This window comes from Gavia stellata, chromosome 10 (assembly GCF_030936135.1).
Source record: "Gavia stellata isolate bGavSte3 chromosome 10, bGavSte3.hap2, whole genome shotgun sequence".
In the NCBI taxonomy this organism is placed as follows: domain Eukaryota; kingdom Metazoa; phylum Chordata; class Aves; order Gaviiformes; family Gaviidae; genus Gavia; species Gavia stellata.
In genome coordinates this window covers 29431492-29449588 of record NC_082603.1, presented here as the reverse complement: position 1 = coordinate 29449588, position 18097 = coordinate 29431492, and the positions used below count along the sequence as shown (strand labels likewise).

Sequence of the window (18097 nt, the reverse complement as noted above, 5' to 3'; positions counted from 1 at the left end):
TTTTGGGGACCCGGTGTGACTGTGACTCCTGCCCCAGAGGCCTCGGCTACCTGCGCGGAGCCGAGCCGCTCTGACCGAGAGGGAAGCGGCTGAAGCCCCTCTCCGAGGGCCGGGGAGAGAAAACCCCACCGCACACCCCCCCCGGCACCTCCCAGCCCAGAGGTGAGGGCGGCGCACCGCCCACATCCGCCTCACATCACTTCCTGCGCTTTAAAAAAAAGGAGAGAAAAAGAGGAAAAAAAAAAAATCACCTAAGCTGGTCTGGTCCCGTCTCGGAGCTTTAGGGGCTGCACCCGGGGTGCCGCTGCTGACCGCGCCGACACCATGAAGGCTCAGCCCGCGGCAGCCTCCATCTTCTGCCTGTGCCTGGTGCTGGCGGCCTCCGCAGCCTCCGCCGCGGAAGGGCTCGGAAAGGGTCAGGCAAACGTTTTCTTCGGGCTTTCCTCTCAACTTCTGCCGTTGCCCTGAATGGGTGCGCCGGGGCCGGGCCGGTTCCCACAGCCCGCGGCAGCGAGGGGGGCGGGGGGAGGCCGGCCGGGCCTGGCACTGCCGCCGCCGTTTAGAGGGAGACCGCTGCCGTTTGACTTTAAAGATGAGGGGGGGTTTAAGCGATCTTTCCCGTCGTGGTTCTGTTCCGGCTAAACCCCGAGGACTCTCCCTTTCGAGGGGCCCCGCTTTTGTCTGGCGAAGGCCTGGGGCGGGGGCGCAGCCCCTCAGTGCTCCCCACCCGCCTGGTGCTGAGGTGCGCGGTCAGCCCTGCCCACCCTTCTGCTGGCTCCTGGCAGGCGATGAATGGCTCTTCCCTCCCGCCCTCGGCTTCCCTTTTCCTTCCTGACCGCTCCTCACCTCTCTGGCGCGCCGAGGCCTCCCTGTGTGATTGCCATGTCTCATAGCCTGGTTCAGTCAGGGTGCGCCAGGGCCCTGAGCTTCACCCCAGGTGGTGGCTTTAGCCTGTCTTAGAGATGAACCTCCTCTTCAGGGGTGGTAGTAATGCAATTTGATCGATGACGGCGAAGCTTTGTGGTGTGGATCCCAGTCGTTGTCCTTTGGTTTTACAGTTAATTCCCCAGATGACTTTCATTCAAAAGAAACGCTCCGTAATGTGTTGTGTGATGCTTTTAAAAACATACTGAAGCTCGCCACAAAGCGGGTTTTAGTTTAAGAACAATACAAGCTTTCAAAAAATGTTTCCTAGCTAGAACAATAGAAAGTTTTCCCTGTTTTAACATGTTGGCCTTTGAATGAAATAGCTGACGTGTCAATATTCTGAGTAAACATGACTTCTGCTAACCCAACTGTTTTTTGCTCTGGTATGAACGTAGCCTTGTGTCTGAAGCTGCCTCTGCAGCTGATACGTATGTGTGATTGGGCATGGACAAGGCATCCCCACCTTACTGCTAGCACAACTAAATATTTGATGTGTTGCGTCATATATGTTCACAGTTGTTCATATCAGGAGAGAAGATAAGGTAATAAAAATACTATGCCAACTGTTGAAACCTCCCTGATGCTGAACTAGGGTGCCATGAAGTTTTGCTGACCCTGTTCTTGGCTTTTTCCAGCTTTTTTGCCATAGTTGTCTACTGCAGACAATGTCCACTTTCCCCTGTGTCAGTACTGGGCAACCTGTGGCTTCTGACCCCTGTGTAGCTCCCGAAATTTGCCCCCCTCAGCACCCTGGGCACTGGGGCTTGCTGGCTAATCCAAACCCTCAGTGTTGGGAAGGGGAAAGGCAAGGCTGATGTTCGGTCAACCAAAGATGACGGAAGAAGAGCCCTGTGTTCCTGGAGCGATGAGACCTCTGAGAACGTCTTCCAAGGGAGTTCCCCTACGAACTGTTCCTGGATCTCCTTCATCTCAACTCTCCATGTGGCTTTTGGCCATGTGAGGGTAGTGCTGTGCTATCTACCGGGTCAAAAAACCTGGCAGTCCCTGCTTTGCAGTTATTAAATGTACGCTCACTCACATACTGACATAAAAAGACTTGTTATCTGGGATCTTATGGCATAAAATATTTCCTGCATTGTTCAGGCACTGTAACATTCAGAAACCTGTGTAGTGGCGCTCTTTCTTACTCTTCGATGATCATTATCATCAGCAGTAATACTCAGCGTAACAGTTTTAGAGCAATTAATAATTATATGCTGGCCTCGGAATTTTTAAGTTATGCATTAGTTCACATTCAGTGGGATTTAGGAAGCCAAGCGCTGACATGTTTAATTTGTCAATAATCAGTTCATAAATGTTCACAGATTGAAAAAGAATGGGGAATAATCAGAAGGCTCTTAAAATTTAATCACTGTTTGGGGGATTTTTGTGTCATTTGCATATATATGTATAAAAATATTCATGAGTGTGGTATGTTTTTGTTAATTAATTTCAGTGGGATTCCTCATAAGACTATGTAGGTTATAAGTATTTGCAGAAGTCTTTCCAGGTCTGGGATTATAGTTTGCTCTAAAAAGAGAATATAAAATTAGTTGAAAATATTCTTAAGGGTTGGACTGTTTTCAGCTGTTAGTTGACATGTGAAATTACGCAGCATTTATAAACCCTTCTCTCTGGCAGGTTTTGGAGACCATATTCATTGGAGAACACTAGAAGACGGGAAGAAAGAGGCAGCAGCCAGGTATGTTATCTACCTTTAAAGACAGAAAAGTGTCTTTAAAAACTTTCACAAAGATTCTGTATCGATCCTAAACTCAACCACAGAAAATACTAATTCACAAACATGAAGGTGGTTTAGGAGACTGTCCAGATCCCCTAATTGCTGAGGCACCACCTAGGTTTAATGATTGAAGTTCCAGCATGTCTTTGAAGTGAGAAGAAAATATTTTTTTAGTATTTATCATAGTAAAGAAAGATACGGATCTCAAACCCACAAACGCATGTTTAACTAGTACTCAATCCCCTCGAACTCAGCAGTGCTAATAGCTTCCGTAAAATTCAACATGCCCGTATAGATGAGTCTCAGTGTGAGATGAGAGAGTTATTTTGTTACCATCTGCAGAAAAAGTCTGAAAATTTCAAACTGTAGTGAACTGATAAGTTGTTTAAGTAGAACCTTTTCTGGGTTAAGCTTAAACTCTAAAAAGAACGCTGTCTTTATGAAAAGGTAAAAAATGACGTTTTGACACATTTTTTCTCAGAATTTCTTCTCTTGTTAAAATGTGAGAAGGAAAATTGTATGCTTATAAATTCTACTTGTACTTTTAAGTTTATAATCTAGATCTGACAATATTGACATGAGCAGAAATTCATTATGCCTTCCAGGTTTGCTGTTTAATTGAATTTTGCTCTCAAACTTACACATCTGGAGAGTTTGACTCGCCATACAAGGTCTAGTGTAGACACGAAATTAACCCAGATGGTAGAGTTCAGAAGTCCTACAAGTGTTTATAAGTGGATATTTTAGCACTTATTTGATATACCTGTACAAAAAAATAGACAATTTCAGTATTTGCGGGAATAATTGTAGCACTACTTGGCAGTGAAGCAGAGGAAGCTTTAAAATGAGACAGAGGAGGTGGGGAGGGAGGGAGGAAGGAAGGGCGAGCTCTTGGGCTTAGGCAGGATGAGCGTTTCTGCTCAGAAACAGCCCCAGAGCAAGGCACAGCTGTAATGCACGCTCTCTCCTTTCGTTGCTGGAAACACAGACCTGCTCACTGATGTCAGTTCAGCAGCAGCTGAGTGTTAGAGAATTGAAGGACTGGGAGAAACCAGTAACAACAACAACAACAAAAAAAAGCGCACCTAAAAAGCAGATTTTTGTTCTGACTGTCAGTCAGGAGATGAAAAGTTACACAAAATTATCCGTTATGCAGCAAGTCAGATGCATCAGAGCCAGCGGACTAGGAAGTTTCAAGACTTTACATCGGTTTCAATTCTGTAAATAGCACGATGTGGACGTCTCAGAGATGCTGGAGACGTCTTGGTTTTGAGTTCCCTGTAGGCGAGGGTGGGGATACAGTGTTCGTGCAGTTACTGGGTGTCCGGGGGCAACCATAGTACGATCGCGCTTCTCAGCAGGACGGCGCACGGGGCGGTGTCCCTGTGCCAGCCGATTCCCCGCGCCCCCTGGGCGCCAGCCGCCCTTGGGGCCGCCTGAGGCGCTCCTCCGCGGGGTGCGCGGGGGCGGCTGTGCTGAACCCCTACACTGCGCGCTGCCCCGAGGCCGGGAAGGAGCGGAGGGCGCGGGGGTTCCGGGCGAGCCCGCGGCTGACCGGCGGCACGGCGGGGCCTCCCGCCATGGCGGCTCCAGCGCGGGCCGCGGTTGCCCGGGGCGACCGCGGGGTGGGGTGTGAGTGACCCGAGCGGAAGCAGTTCGCCGTCGCCGTCCGGGTCAGAATGGCGGCGGGGCGGGCGCGGGCGGGAGGATGCCGCTGGTGGTGCTGTGCGGGCGGCCGGGCAGCGGCAAGAGCCGGCGGGCCGCGGAGCTGCGGGAGGCGCTGGGCGGGCCGGAGCGGCAGGCGCACGTCGTGACCGAGACGGAGGGCGGCCGGGCGGCGCTGCGGGCCGAGGTGGAGCGGCGGCTGAGCCGGCGGGACGTGGTGATCGTGGACGCGGGCAACGAGCTGCGGAGCATCCGCTACGAGCTGTACTGCGCGGCGCGGCAGGCGGGCACGGCGCGCTGCCTCCTGCACTGCGCGGGCGGCCCGGGCGGCCCCGACGAGCCGCCCTTCGAAGCCCCCGACCCGAGCAACCGCTGGGACCGGCCGCTCTTCACCGTGCACGGGGAGGAGCCGCTGCCGCTGGCCGCCATCCGCGCCGCCCTCTTCGAGAGCGCCCCGCCGCCGCCGCACCGCGCCACCCGCACCCAGCCCCTGCAGTCCAGTAGCTTCCTCCACCACCTCGACCGCGTCACCCAGGAGGTGCTGGCCGCCGTCATGGCCGCCCAGAGGAGCGGGGCGCAGCCCGGGGAGGTGGTCCGCGTCCCCGGCGTCGCCGAAGGGCTGGTGCTGAACCGGCCCGTGAGTATGGCCGAGCTGAGCCGTCTGCGGAGGCAGTTCATCAGCTACACCAAGATGCAGCCCAGTGACGAAAACTTGCCCCAGCTGGCCAGCATGTTCCTGCAGTACCTGAGCCGCAGCATCCAGTGAACCCTGTCACCTGTGTCACGCACAGCAGTGGCCGTGGTTCGGTCCCAAAGTAGCTGCAACAGTAAGATCACGCCTTCCAGCCACAGACCCCGCGGAGCTTGGGTCCCACCTGTCGTATATCATGTGGCAACAGCAGCTCTGGGAAGATGGATGCCATGTCCCTGCAGCAGCTGAGCAAGCTATATTGCTAAGAGGATCTGGAGGGATGCTGTTCCCCCACCCCTGCTTTCTCCTCTCTTGCGTCTTTTCAAAAGGAGAGCTACCGTTGCATCCGCAAGCAAATGAAGTCTCCCATGGAGACCTAAATCCCAGTAATCAAGTAATGTCTGAACACAAAAGCCCAAACGGTGGCGACTGTAGGGAAAACTTTCCCCCTCCGCATTGGCATGTGTATGTCTTGAAGATTGTTTTTCCAAGGCTGTCTCCAGATAATGTCAAACTGCAGAAGAGACTTCAGGTCCAGAACTGGAACAGGCTGTATTTTTTAGGATGCGACTGTTTCAGAATATCCTGCTGAAGCCAAGAGGTAGATTTGCAAACTCTGCGCAACAGAAGGGTGCTGACTTAGCAAACTGAAACCCCTCTGTTTCAAGTTTAACAATAAAATGTGTGCCTTAAATGGAGTGAAGTCTTAATTTACTGCAGGACTATTTTATTGAAATAACTTGCTATGTCTTTCCTCTGCAAGGTCATCATTAAATGCCTTTAAAAACACTAATTGTTTTAAGAATGAGTGCTCTCGTAGGAAGAATGAGCTAAAATGACAGTGTCTGTTCTGGATGAAACTCTCCTGTAAGTCTGTACAAGCTGTGAAGGATAACTTAGTTTTGCACTTAGTTTCAACTGATTTCAGGCTTTGCAATACCACATTATATAAACTTTTCACTTTCTGGTGGATGCTTCATTCCTCATTCTAATAAATTGTGGCTTTTGGATTTAATTTTATGTGTAGTGCTACCTGGGAGGAAATGGTAAAGTGGGGTGGGAAGGGTTACTTTAATTAGAATGGCTGTTTATCTGACATACTGGCTGCTAAGTGGACTTATGCATTGCAGAACTGAGAAATGACTACAAAAATGTTTTGATGTAAATAAGTTTATTTTCCCAGTCAAAGAGATTAAAGCTGAGAAAATACATTCAGTATCTCTAAAAATTCTGTGAGTTCTCACTGGCTAAGAGTTGGTATTTCAGGACTGCGAGCACTTCCATTTAAAATCTGCTTTGAAAATCTCTCTTAACTTTAAAAAAGAAAAAGTATGTTGCAGTACTGATTACCAGATGATTGAACTCTTCTGACATGAAGCACTGATCCTTGATGTTAAGAACAATGTGTATTTTGCAGACTTAAATCAGCCTTTCCTCAAGAAAGAGGCAAAGTCATGTTGGACTGTGTGGAAACAATGAAAAAAAAGTATTTTTTCATCATCAGGGAGAGAACGCTGATGCAATACAAGCTTTACTGGGGAAATGTGTATTCTTGCTCCTTACTGCAAACAGAGTCCTATGTAAAGATGATAACACAATGGTTACTTATAAATGGCAGACTTCTGTTTGAACTGCTCTAAATGTTACTTACTTCCTCTCCATTCTTTCCTGGTTCTGAAGGCCATAACTGAATTATGCTAAGTAGAGATTTCCTTTCATATCTATCTACAGCTAAAGAAAAACTTGTACTTCGGTTCTGCTAGTAATTAATTTAGTTGCCGTCATGTGCAAAGGTGTTTGTAACTTCTCTGTTCGTGAGAAATTAATTTCATTTTTAACCCCCAAAACGGTAACAGAGTTTACAATAGCAGGAAGCTTGACTTTGCTTTGCCTGGCATATCTTGAAAGAAGTATCCGTATAGTATGTTCTCTGTGTGTCTTTTTTGATTCCTTCTTTTCCTTCACCTAGTTTTAGGCTGTTCTTACTGTTCCGGAAGCTGTATCATTATTACCAGCTTCCCTTGGATACTCTTCCATAGCTTTTAAGGGGTTTATTGGTAAGAGAAAAGGGATGACATACCCAATTCTTGTTCTTAGTCTTTCTTAGTTTATTGCCCTCATCAGCTTTCACCAGTTAATGTGTTGGTGGAAACAATGAAAGTGTTAGTAAGGACTTCCGCATGCAGAAATGTGGAGGTAAGTGGTGTACTACCTGGATATGCTCAATAGCAACAAAAGTCACCTGTAGTTGTATCACTTTTCTTGTTAGAAAGGTAAAATTGATGCAAAATAGTGAGGAGCAGTGAAGTGGTGGATTCATTGGATCACCAGCACTAAAACCAGTGTCTTTAAGGCCTCTTTGTCTAATCACATAATGCAGCCTGAATATATTATAAAGGAGCTTAGAGAAATTGAACTTGGTAAGCTTGACTTTGTCAGAAGGTAAAATGCTAAAGGGATTTTTAAAGAACAGGGTTAAATAAAACGTATCTCAGGGTGATGGAAACTTAACCTTTGGGTAGTATAGGTACTAAAGGTCAAGTGAATTATTTGGGGAGAGAGAGAATAGTAAAGAATAACTTTGGTCCTTTTGCATTGCACTCTATTTAGGCTGCAGTTCCATGCAGGCCCCCCCTCCTTCTCAGTCCTGGCACTTGTCACATTTGTCACAGATTTGTTTCAGCATACCAACATGTAGGAAACTAGCCTGGCAGCCAGAGGGTTTGCTAGGTTACTGTGTTTGATTATTGCTCAATGGAGGGTCTTAAGTCACAGGAGGTGGCTGAAACATACAGACTGTAGTGGGAAGAGGGATGGATGTATGACTGTCATCCACTGGATTGCCTTAAGCAGCCACAAAAATCCATCCTGGGATCTCTCAAGCAGCTGGTGTCACTTCCAGTAAAAAAAAAAAATGCATGACCAGTTGCGTGTCTGGGCAAATCTAAACTAATAAGAGCAAACCTTCCAAAGAGAAAGTCTCCTCCTCTATAAGCAGTTACTGGCTGGCAGTTGTAATAAATTATTACTATACATGTTTTAAGATTGGGAAAACTTTTTGCAAGACAACCTTAAAACACAGCAGAATCTCTTTACATCTCTCTTATTTTCTATTACATTTAGCTTTTGTAGAAGTCTTGACTGTTAAAATGTATGTGTAATAGAATTTAGTTTCTGTAAGCTTTCTTTAACAACTTTTTTTTTTTTTCTTTTTAAGTGGTTTGCCTCTTATGGTTATCATCCACAAGTCTTGGTGTGGAGCTTGCAAAGGTAAGTGTATTTAATACTAGAGCTCGCTGAAATTTCTAATGAACTTTTGTATACAAGTCATGTAACCATGAGAAACATGAACTTCACATTCAAAATGTAGCTAACAGTACTTGTATTTAGTTTAGAGCAGTATAATATCGCACCACTTTACCTGTTAGCACTGCCAAAAGTCAGCCATCCCTAAATGCCAGCAAACTAACAGCTGTAATGCTGCACTTCTGTAGTGGCTGCAATTTCTCCTGTGTTTGGCTATAAAAAATGGAACAGAATGAATCATCTTCAGGAATTAAGTGTAAATTGCCTTACTTTCAGCTGGTGGTTCTTTGAAGGTGAGGCTTTGTCTCTTTCAGTATCACAAACAAACAAGCTGGACGTAATGGCTAAGCTTAAAGGATGAGCTGGCTAAGTGAGAACTGGTGGTTTACAGTAAGCTTTTTGCTTCTGTTCCATTGGTTCAAATATAACTGCGTATGTCTGTTGGCCAGGCTTCATCATATGGCTGCTCCGCAAGGATTGCTTCAGTTGCCTGCTGTTCTGAGCCTGGCTTGAATGGTTTGATACATACATTCCATTTACTCACTGCTTATTGAAAAGTACCAGCGCTCCAGAGGGAGGAAAGAAGTCGAGATTTTGATGCTGACCTAAAAACCTGAAATCTTTTCCACTGTCTTGATGCATCTCTTTTTTTTTTTCCTTTTTTTTTTCCCCCTTAATTAGCTTTAAAGCCAAAGTTTGCTGAATCCAAGGAGATCTCTGAACTTGCTCATAATTTTGTTATGGTCAACCTTGAGGTAGGCTGCCCTCTGGTTTGTATCCATCTTACTGCCTAGTAATTAAGCATTTGGAATCCTGCTTAACTGGTTGCATCCTGTTTTGTGTACATCCTAAATCGTGCACTCCTGAATAGGTATTCAGGATTGATTGATAGAGCTGATTGTTTTAAAAAGAATTGTCTTCAGTCTGGTTATTGTGTTTATAAATCTGGCCCTCTGCCATTGTCTCTTTAACAATTTGTACCTTGTGTCATTCCATTGCCGCAATAAATTCACTCTCTCGTAACATGTCAAACATTCTTACACCAAGTGGAGTGTTTAATGCAAATTGACAGAATAGAAAAAAATATGATTATTTTCACAAATTATACTTGTTTAGGTAAAAATAACTTTCTTTCCTTTGAGAGTGGAAGATACTGCAGTTACCGAGTGTCTGTTCAAGATGTAAATTGCTCAGGGTAAATGGAATCTGAAGGCAATAGCTTGTTTCTTTAAAATGAGTGCTGTGTTTTGTTAGATAGCTTGCTAATATGTTCACTCTCTTCTGTCTTGCTTTGGTAGGATGATGAAGAGCCAAAGGATGAAGCCTTTAGTCCTGATGGAGGTTATATTCCCAGAATCCTTTTCATGGGTAGGGCATCCACAGCTGTTGTATCCATTCACAGGACTGTGTTCTTAATTGTTACCGCCTAAATTTCCTGTTTGATTTCTTGTTTCATAGACCCCAGTGGAAAAGTCCACCCAGAAATCATAAATGGGAAAGGAAACCCCAGCTACAAGTATTTCTATACTAATGCTGATCAAGGTATGTGCAAAGTAGTTTGAAGTGCATTTTTAATGAGATGAATCTCTGGGTGTGTCCTGAGTGAAGGACACGCCTTCACTTTTGAGTGGAGAAAAATGATACTTTACAGCATAACTGGGAGCTGTTAGATACAGCGTGAATGAGTGGCTGTCTTGTGCCTGGAGGAACCATGTTCAGGATTGTGATTCACCCTAATACCTACTGTAATGTGTATAGGACATGTATGTGTACTGTAATGTGTCTCTCCAGTTGTGGCATGGAAAATCATGTAATTTGCATGATCCAGCTGCAAATAGTTGGGAAAAGGGCACAGGAATGTTTTATTTCCACAGGTTAATTTGTAGATGTACATTCTGTAACGGTGTTATTTTAAAACACTTTCATTACCAGGACAGCTTGATGTTTTCATCTTGAGGTTAATAGTTGCTGTCTCTCTGTCTAATCTTTCAGTTGTCCAAGGGATGAAGGAGGCCCAGGAGAAGCTAACAGGTGATGCTTTCAAACAAAAACACCTGGGAGATGAACTATAATGAATACACTGAATGATGCTTTCCCATCACTTCAAAACTCTAAAAGGAAATGATTAAACAGACCAAGAATGTAGATGCACTGGAGGGACATAATTCTCCTGTCAACAATGTTAGGTTAAATCCTGTTTGGAGTTCACACACATGCATCAATTACAGTGTTACCTCCTCCTTTGCCTGGCAGTTTGTACTGTAATGGTTATTTGCAACTAGGTAATGTGCAAACACACCATTTTTTGTGTTTGAGCAACAACTAATGTTTGGTGTTAAAAGGGAGGTGCGTAGGGCAAAACATTCATTTGAGGACAAACAGTGTGATTGGAGTAACTAGAAGTAGCCAACATTTTGACGCTGAATCAGGGTTGGATCCCTCTTTTCTCACTGGTATTATGTGATCCCATTGTTTTTACTGGGGATTCCTATGAATGGGGCATGTTCCTGGGCCAGGTGTTTTCTAGACATCCCAAACCATGAATTCTGCCACTAAGCCAAGTAGAATAAATTTCGTAGATGTCCAAGTAGCATGTGAAATTATTAGCTCTGCAAACACATTTTTGTGAAAACTGTGTATGATTCATCTTTATTTGCCTTTGGGCAGAAATTTAACTTTTTCCTTGTGCACTCACCTTTTGATTGTTTTATCAAGTGAGGGTGGGTTATGTTCAAGCTTTACGGGAATCCCCCTGTTATTCTTTGAATGTTTTTTGGCGAATGCTTTGCCATCACATTGTACTGTATTTTTGTACCGGGATGAAAATTAAATCTTTTTAAACATAAGCATGCAGACAGTGTTTTGTGGTAAAGGGCGTAGCTTTCCATTCTTAAGGATGGGGGAATATATTTTTGTTTATGTTGCAGTGGTTATTAATGTTGAATGTCACAGCTGAAGAAGGTTTCTCCTTTTTATAATTAAAAAACAACAGTTGCTTTTCATGTAATTATAATTCGGCCATTCTTACACTACCTGTACTGTTGAGGGCAGGGTAATACCTAATGTTTATCTAGTGGGGCTGAAAGGAAAAATAGAGGGGGAGAAAATCACCTCTCTCAATCTGCTGGTAACGCTTTTCCTAATGCAGCCCAGGATGCTGTTGGCCACCTTGCCACAAGGGCGCATTGCTGGCTCATTGTCAACTTGTTCTCCACCTGGACTCCCAGGCCCTCATCTGCAAAGCTGCTTTCCAGCCTGTCAGCCCCCAGTCTGTACTGATGCACAGGTTATTCCTGCTCAGGTGAAGGACTTTGCATTGCATTGAACTTCCTGACAACCCTCTCTGCCCATTTCTCCAGCCTGTTGAGGTCCTTCTGAACGGCAGCACAACCGTCTGGTTATCAACTACTCTCCCCAGTTTTGTATCATCTACCAGTTTGCTAAGAGTGGACTCTTGTCCGTTCATCCGGGTTGTTAATGAAGATGTTGAAATATCGACCCCAGGGGTACTCCACTATTGACTAGCCCCTTTCGGCCCAGCAGTTCTGCCAGTTTTCTGTCCACCTCGCTGTCCATTTATTTAGGTTGTACTTCATCAGTTTGTCTGTGAGGATGCCATGGGAGACAGTGTGAAAAGCTTTGCTAAAGCCAATACAAACAACACCTACTGCTCTCCCCTCATCCACCAAACTAGTCATCTAAAGGAAGAAATCCCGTCCAAAAGGCACTTGCCATAACTTCCCTTAACAGGCACAGGGAGATAATTTTCTACAGATAATTTTTGAAGAGCTGTCTGAGGACATTAGTTGGGGAAAATTGTTGTATACAATAAACCCAACTTGTCTACTCAGTCCGTTTTTACTGTTCAGTAGCATAATGAATTTTACTTCCCCAACCAGTCTGCCTTTAAGGGATTTTAGACACCAAAACTCAATTGGGCACTAAAAGGCAAGGACTCAGTGGAAGTAATGGGATTATTGCACATTACAATTAACCTGCTCAGCTACTAAAAGTTATTCTACAGGTTTTATCCTCTGCGTCTCTTGCAAATTGTCTAATAAATTAACCATGAAATTGAAATTGGCAACTATTCTCAAGTTATATCAGCCTTCAAAGTAGATAATTCTATGTAAGAAAGTCCTAAAAAAGGATTTGTGTTTTGCAAAATTGTCTTTTTTTTCCCAGCTGTATCAGTTGACCTAATAAAAATAGGTCCTGTCTGATGCTCCTTATTTCATTTATAGCCTTAGATTGACATGACTGTAAAAAATAATTTATACTTTTTTGTTTACTTGCCACCAGGGGGAGGACTCTGCTTGTTCATCTGGAATATGATTAAACAAATAATAATTTAAAAAACCAATCTCTGATGCAAAATAGCAGAGTGCACCTCTGCAATTTTCCAGGCACGCTTTCACAGCAGCTCTGCCCTTGTCTTGTCTCTGCAATGAAATTATAGCCTGTGTGAGGTACGTCATTTGTCCCAAAGGCTTGCTTTGCAAAATGCTCTGATGTCAGAAGCAACACGGCCTCAAAGTAATTTTAAAAAGTTCTCCATCTAGAGAGATCTCCCTTCAGTGACACATGCAGGAAGCGTGCTTCATCCTTTACATTTTAGACCATTCTGATTCAAGATTACTCTCCTTCACCTCTTCTCTGATGCATCTCCTCTCCTTCAGCATTTTCTGCCTTCCAGACTTGCTACTTCCAAAGGAAAAATACTGCATATTCCTTTTTCCTTTGTTATTTGGCTGCCTTGTTTCTTTCTGATCCTTTCTACCCTCTCTATGTTCAGACTTGGTGAGCTGGTACAGCTTCCCAACCCTCCCTCTACTTGCTCTTTTCTAGACCATGCTTTTGTCCTTTGTAGCAAGATGGAGCTTGGCATTTGCTAGCCTGCTTGGCATTTAGCTGGGTTCTCTAGAATATGACGTACGTGCTGCCACAGCTTGATTGCTAGAGGCAGCTAGTTAACAAGTGTAAAAGCTGTTTCACATCTCTGGATTGCAGGATAAACTTACTTTTGATCTGTTACTTAAATATTTTTCTACCTGTTAGTTTAATACCTGGACATTTTAGTTGCTAACTCCTAATGCAGATTCTTTACACCCTTCTGCTTTTTAATCTAGATCAGGTGATAAATGCTGGTTGGCATTTTCTTTTGTGCAGAGGGATACATCTTGAACCTTCCATCCAACAGTTGCTTTATGTACGTTGTGTAACTTCATGCACACAAGCAACTCCACAGGGTTTAGAGGAGCTGCTTACAGGTCAGTGTTTGTTGTAGTTGCATTTAAAGTTAATTATACATTGCAGCAGCTCAACAGTGCACAGTAACCAAGGCCTCAAATTAGTTTGTCCCCATCAGCTTTGTTTCGTGTGCTGCCCATCTGCATATACTTGTAATAAACCTGCATGCTTACATAAGTTCTTTAGATGCATCCTAGAAATCCCCTCGGATTCTCAACTTCTACTCCTTTTATGGTGATAACAAAACCCATGACACTTCAAAATTCTTAGTATAGTCCCAGGGAACTGCCAGGCCAAATCAATCTCATGTAAACAAACATGCTGTCAGCTCCCTTTCTCCCAGAAACAACCCACAGAGGAAAAAAAACCAAAACCAAAGTTAATTAAAGAGTGACTGGATTGCAGCTAGCCATCTGGCTGCCTGGGAGCAGAGGTTGCTCTGTGCACCTGGGGCTGAACAGGCTTTAAGGAAGTGTCAGCTAGAGACTCGGGAAACCTTTCCTTTGCTATGCTTAGCAGCAGGGAACAAAAGTACAATAACCGAGAACGCCAGCATGGCCAGAGTCTCCTGTCTGTCATGCTGGCATGCTGAGTTTAGGAGTCATCTACTTCAAATGCACTTTTGTCCCCGTGGCTGTTTGTCTGCCATCATATCTAGCCTGTATCAAACTGCTAATGAGCTTCATTCATTGTTCTCACTTACAGCTTGTGTAATGAATAGCTCTGAAGTGAGCTATTATTAAACCCATATGAATGCAAGGTCATATATCCTTGGAGGCGATGAAACTTTTCTTAACTTTAGGCAAGAAGAGAGGCATTTGCATTTGCATTTGCATTATGCTGTGATACTTCCTTGCAGCATTATGCCTGATTGGGTTTGCCCAACCAGGAGAACCACTCCAGGGCTATTCCTGCACAACCGTGGCAATAGGTAGATGAAAAATTGAGACTTGAGGATGAAGATTTAGAAAGCAATAAAGGTGGACTTACACCAAGCAGAACTCTATCCAGAGAGTGGGGTAAAAAGGGGAACTTCACTGCAAGTTCATGCTCATCTCAAAGAAAGCAAGCCAAAGGATGAAGTTTATCTGAAAGGTTGCATCCCACTTCCAGACAGCTGTGTAAGTTGTCTTTGGGGCTAACTGGACAGGGGAGCTTGCTGCCTGGAGGGAACCAGGAAACAATCGTGAAGGGAAGGTCTGTCAAAATGGTAAAAGTCACTTTGTCTCAAAACTATTTAGCTTGTTAACTCATTTCCCCTTTCTTGCTCCAAGAAACAGATGCTGATTTATTAAGCAGTTTAGTCAAATAAACTCAGCTTGCTTTTCCTTTCAAAGGTTGTCTAGCGTGAGGAGTGGCCACATACAATTCCCAGGCCTGCCATTGTCGAGGGAGCACCACTCCTAGGAGAGGTGGTGATTCACTCTTGCAGCTCCAGCCCGCTGCCACCACGTCAGCGTGCCCCGAGGAGGAGGACTCTCCACTGACAGCTGCCAGCGGGTTCCTGTGGCCTGTCACAGGCAGTGGGGACAGGGTCCAAGACTTGCGCGACCCTCTCCAGGCTGTGACAAATGTCATGGCACAATTTTATAATGGCTAAATCTGCGGTGGGTTCCTTTGATTAGGGACCAAAAAAACAAAGAGAGAGACCCCAAACTTCCCCGTTCATAACTACGCTGGAAGCAGGGACTGGCTGACCTGTGCTTACAGCATTCCAGGCTCTGACTCAGAACAGCAAGAGAGGCTGTTACACACCACCCGTGCTGGCACTTGTCCCAGGACGGGGCAGAGTGGCCCATCAGGCAAGGTGCGGGCAGCAGGCAGGGTACGTCCCGGGCACGGGATCACCAAGGGGGTGGGTGCTGTAAAAACAATCGAGGGTTTCTGAGCTGCTCCGCTGCTTTGCTTTCCTCTGACCAACGTAGGTGTGTCCTCCTACATTTCCCGTGTCCCTGCCATGATGTGGGGGATGAAGGGGAGACAACTTTCTAGAGTTTCCCCCTTCTCAAAAGGGCACAATCCCACTGCTGCCACTCCAAGCCAGGGCGGGGGAACGAAGGCGAACAGGAGGAGCTGGGGCAGGGCTGAAGGGGCAGGACGCTCTGGACTGAATTTGGCTAAGGCTGTAGGTAACTGGTTGCTGGTTAGAGATCGTTTGTTGATATATACTCAATTTTTGGACCATTTTGCACATGCACAGCGTGGCGTAGGTACATGTGCTGCAAAAATACTAATTGATAAGAACTGCAGATGTTCTCCCCGCTTTCTGAGCGTGTTTCAGGACACAACATAATATGCTGTGCATAAAAGAATCTGCATTGGCAGCACAGTCAAATTTGGATGTCACTTTATTGTGCTATTTCTAATATTATGAACAGCTTTCAAAATGCCATTTGTAAGGACTTTGGTGCATTAGCCCTGCTAAAGAGAATGAAGTTCACACATGTCTTGGGGGCACAGCCTGGGGCATACATGCTGTTTATTCCATGCTGAAGTGAAGATGCGCCTGGGGGAATGCTACCTATTCAAGTAAGGAGGGGTTTGTTTTCACCTACCTTCCCTGGACAACAGCTAGTAATGAGCTGAAACTGCTGCTCTGTGTGCAAACTGTGCTTCTTTGGGCTACAACTTTGTCTATGTCTGTCCAATGCTTATCATGAGCTTAGACGATGAGTCTTTTAGACTCAGGGCCATTAGTGTTATTACTACTTAAAGCATCGCACATAGCAGATCATCGTCCTTGTTTTAAGTGCTTTGGTGCCGCTCTTGCTTTAGTAATAAATAAATTAGTAAAATACTGTTTTTAGAAAAGAGGGAACTGAAAAGATTAAAATTGTTTCCTTAGATCAATTGCACTGTGTGAGGGTGCAGTAACTTGAATCAGAAATGTTGGGAGAGCAGTAGAGTATGCATATTGTGCTTGATAAATGTGTTCGCATGAATGCTCTCAGAGAGTGAGATAGATCCACACATCAGAAAACAAGATAAAGCATAACATCTGCTCTTCCCTTCCACCTCCGTGGGCTTGTGGGAGTTCTCTCCTTTTCCCTCATTTGCCCATCTATAAATCTAAAATAATACAGACCTCCCTCATGGGAAGTTGTGTAACCAACTCATGACTGTACAGTGTTAAATCCTGGAAGGGAAGTGCGCTAGGAGAGCTAACAATTTTCACTCCATAAATTATAGTAACACGGCTAAACAAAATGACAGGTAGAAAGAATCACTACTAATTTCCCTGTCTCCTAATTACCTGGGTGCATCCCTTCTTCTCTCAGTTAGCCTTGACTAAAAAAGGGCTTTTATAATGCTCCAGTGCAGCTGGATATAAACACTGGCATTTCAGGGATGGCGTGAAATCTGGAAAAGCGTTTGGAAATTAGGCTGAACAGTGGCTCTGCGCTTGTGGCTGTGATCACGGGATGTTAAATCAGGTGATCACTAAGCAGATGCCCAAGTGAGCCTAAGTCATAATGTGCCCTTTGCATCAAAGGTGTAGGTATCTGCCCAGGACCACTTGCCTTCCATGTTGGTGCTTTGTAGGGCTGTTGGCTCGCAATGCTTTTCGAGATTGAGCATCAGTCAGCAGGCAGAGGGAAAAGCATTATCACTTCAGACACTGTGTTGGGTAGAGTTGAAGTCGGGTTTTGGAAAAGATGGAGATCACATTTCCCAGAGCAATGGGAGGATTGCAAGGAGCTAAAAAGACTTTTGTAGGTGTCAAGGCTGTTAGGCTGTCTTTGAAGTAACTTTTGTAGTGAGTCTGGGATTTTGTTACACTATCGATTATTTCAAGTTGCCTACACAAAGCTGATACCTTGCTTAAGGCTTAAATCAGGGTCTGGCTTATATAACAATAATTTTATTTGGGGTCTTGATGGTAAATAAACATTGTCATTCTAGATGAGGTTAGAAAATCACTCCGGTGCTGGCTAGAATTGGCCCCTGGGCCACCCGGCAAATAGCTCTGGCTTGAATAAAATGGAGAAGCTGTATGGCATCTCTGATCTGCAGCGAGAAGAGGTGTTCCTCAAAGCTTCTCTGCATCTCTCCTGTGATTGTTCCTAAAATGCACACCTCGGCTATATGCTAGCTATATAGCACTACCGTGCTCTCTGGCCTTCTACACTCTCATGATACCATTAACTAGTCAACTGCCCTGAGGAAAATGTAGCAATAAAAGCGATTTACAGACTCCTTTAACGTGGTTGAACTGTTATAAACCTAAAGCTTGTCCAAGGGCTGGTTGACCTACAAGCCAGTCCAAAGATGGTTACTGAAGACCACCAGATGTGCAAAAACTCTCACACGTAGTCAAAGCGATCTCTGTCCTGTCTGGGTAATGTCCAAGCTGAGTCAAAGTGCTACACATCAAACACAACGGCACACCACGATGAGACTGGGCGGGAAGGGTACAGTGCTCTGAGGGATGCGGCAGGGTGCAGAGGCACCCGCACTCCCCAATTTTAGAGCCCTGAGTTCAGAGGTGGTCCCTGCAGGCTGCTTAGCTAGTCAAT

General features: G+C 45.1%; 2 protein-coding genes across 2 annotated transcripts; both read left to right on the top strand.

Moving 5' to 3' along the window:
- Positions 1-257: 257 nt before the first annotated feature.
- TXNDC12 (thioredoxin domain containing 12) lies at positions 258-11170 on the top strand. Its single transcript, XM_059822124.1, has 7 exons — positions 258-415; positions 2569-2629; positions 8242-8294; positions 9012-9085; positions 9629-9698; positions 9789-9872; positions 10323-11170. The coding sequence occupies exons 1-7, from the start codon at positions 325-327 to the stop codon at positions 10400-10402; spliced, it is 513 nt and encodes a 170-aa protein (XP_059678107.1). The 5' UTR covers positions 258-324; the 3' UTR covers positions 10403-11170.
- On the top strand, positions 4377-5963 carry KTI12 (KTI12 chromatin associated homolog). The gene has a single exon (XM_059822238.1). The coding sequence runs from the start codon at positions 4377-4379 to the stop codon at positions 5097-5099; it is 723 nt and encodes a 240-aa protein (XP_059678221.1). The 3' UTR covers positions 5100-5963.
- Positions 11171-18097: the final 6927 nt, after the last annotated feature.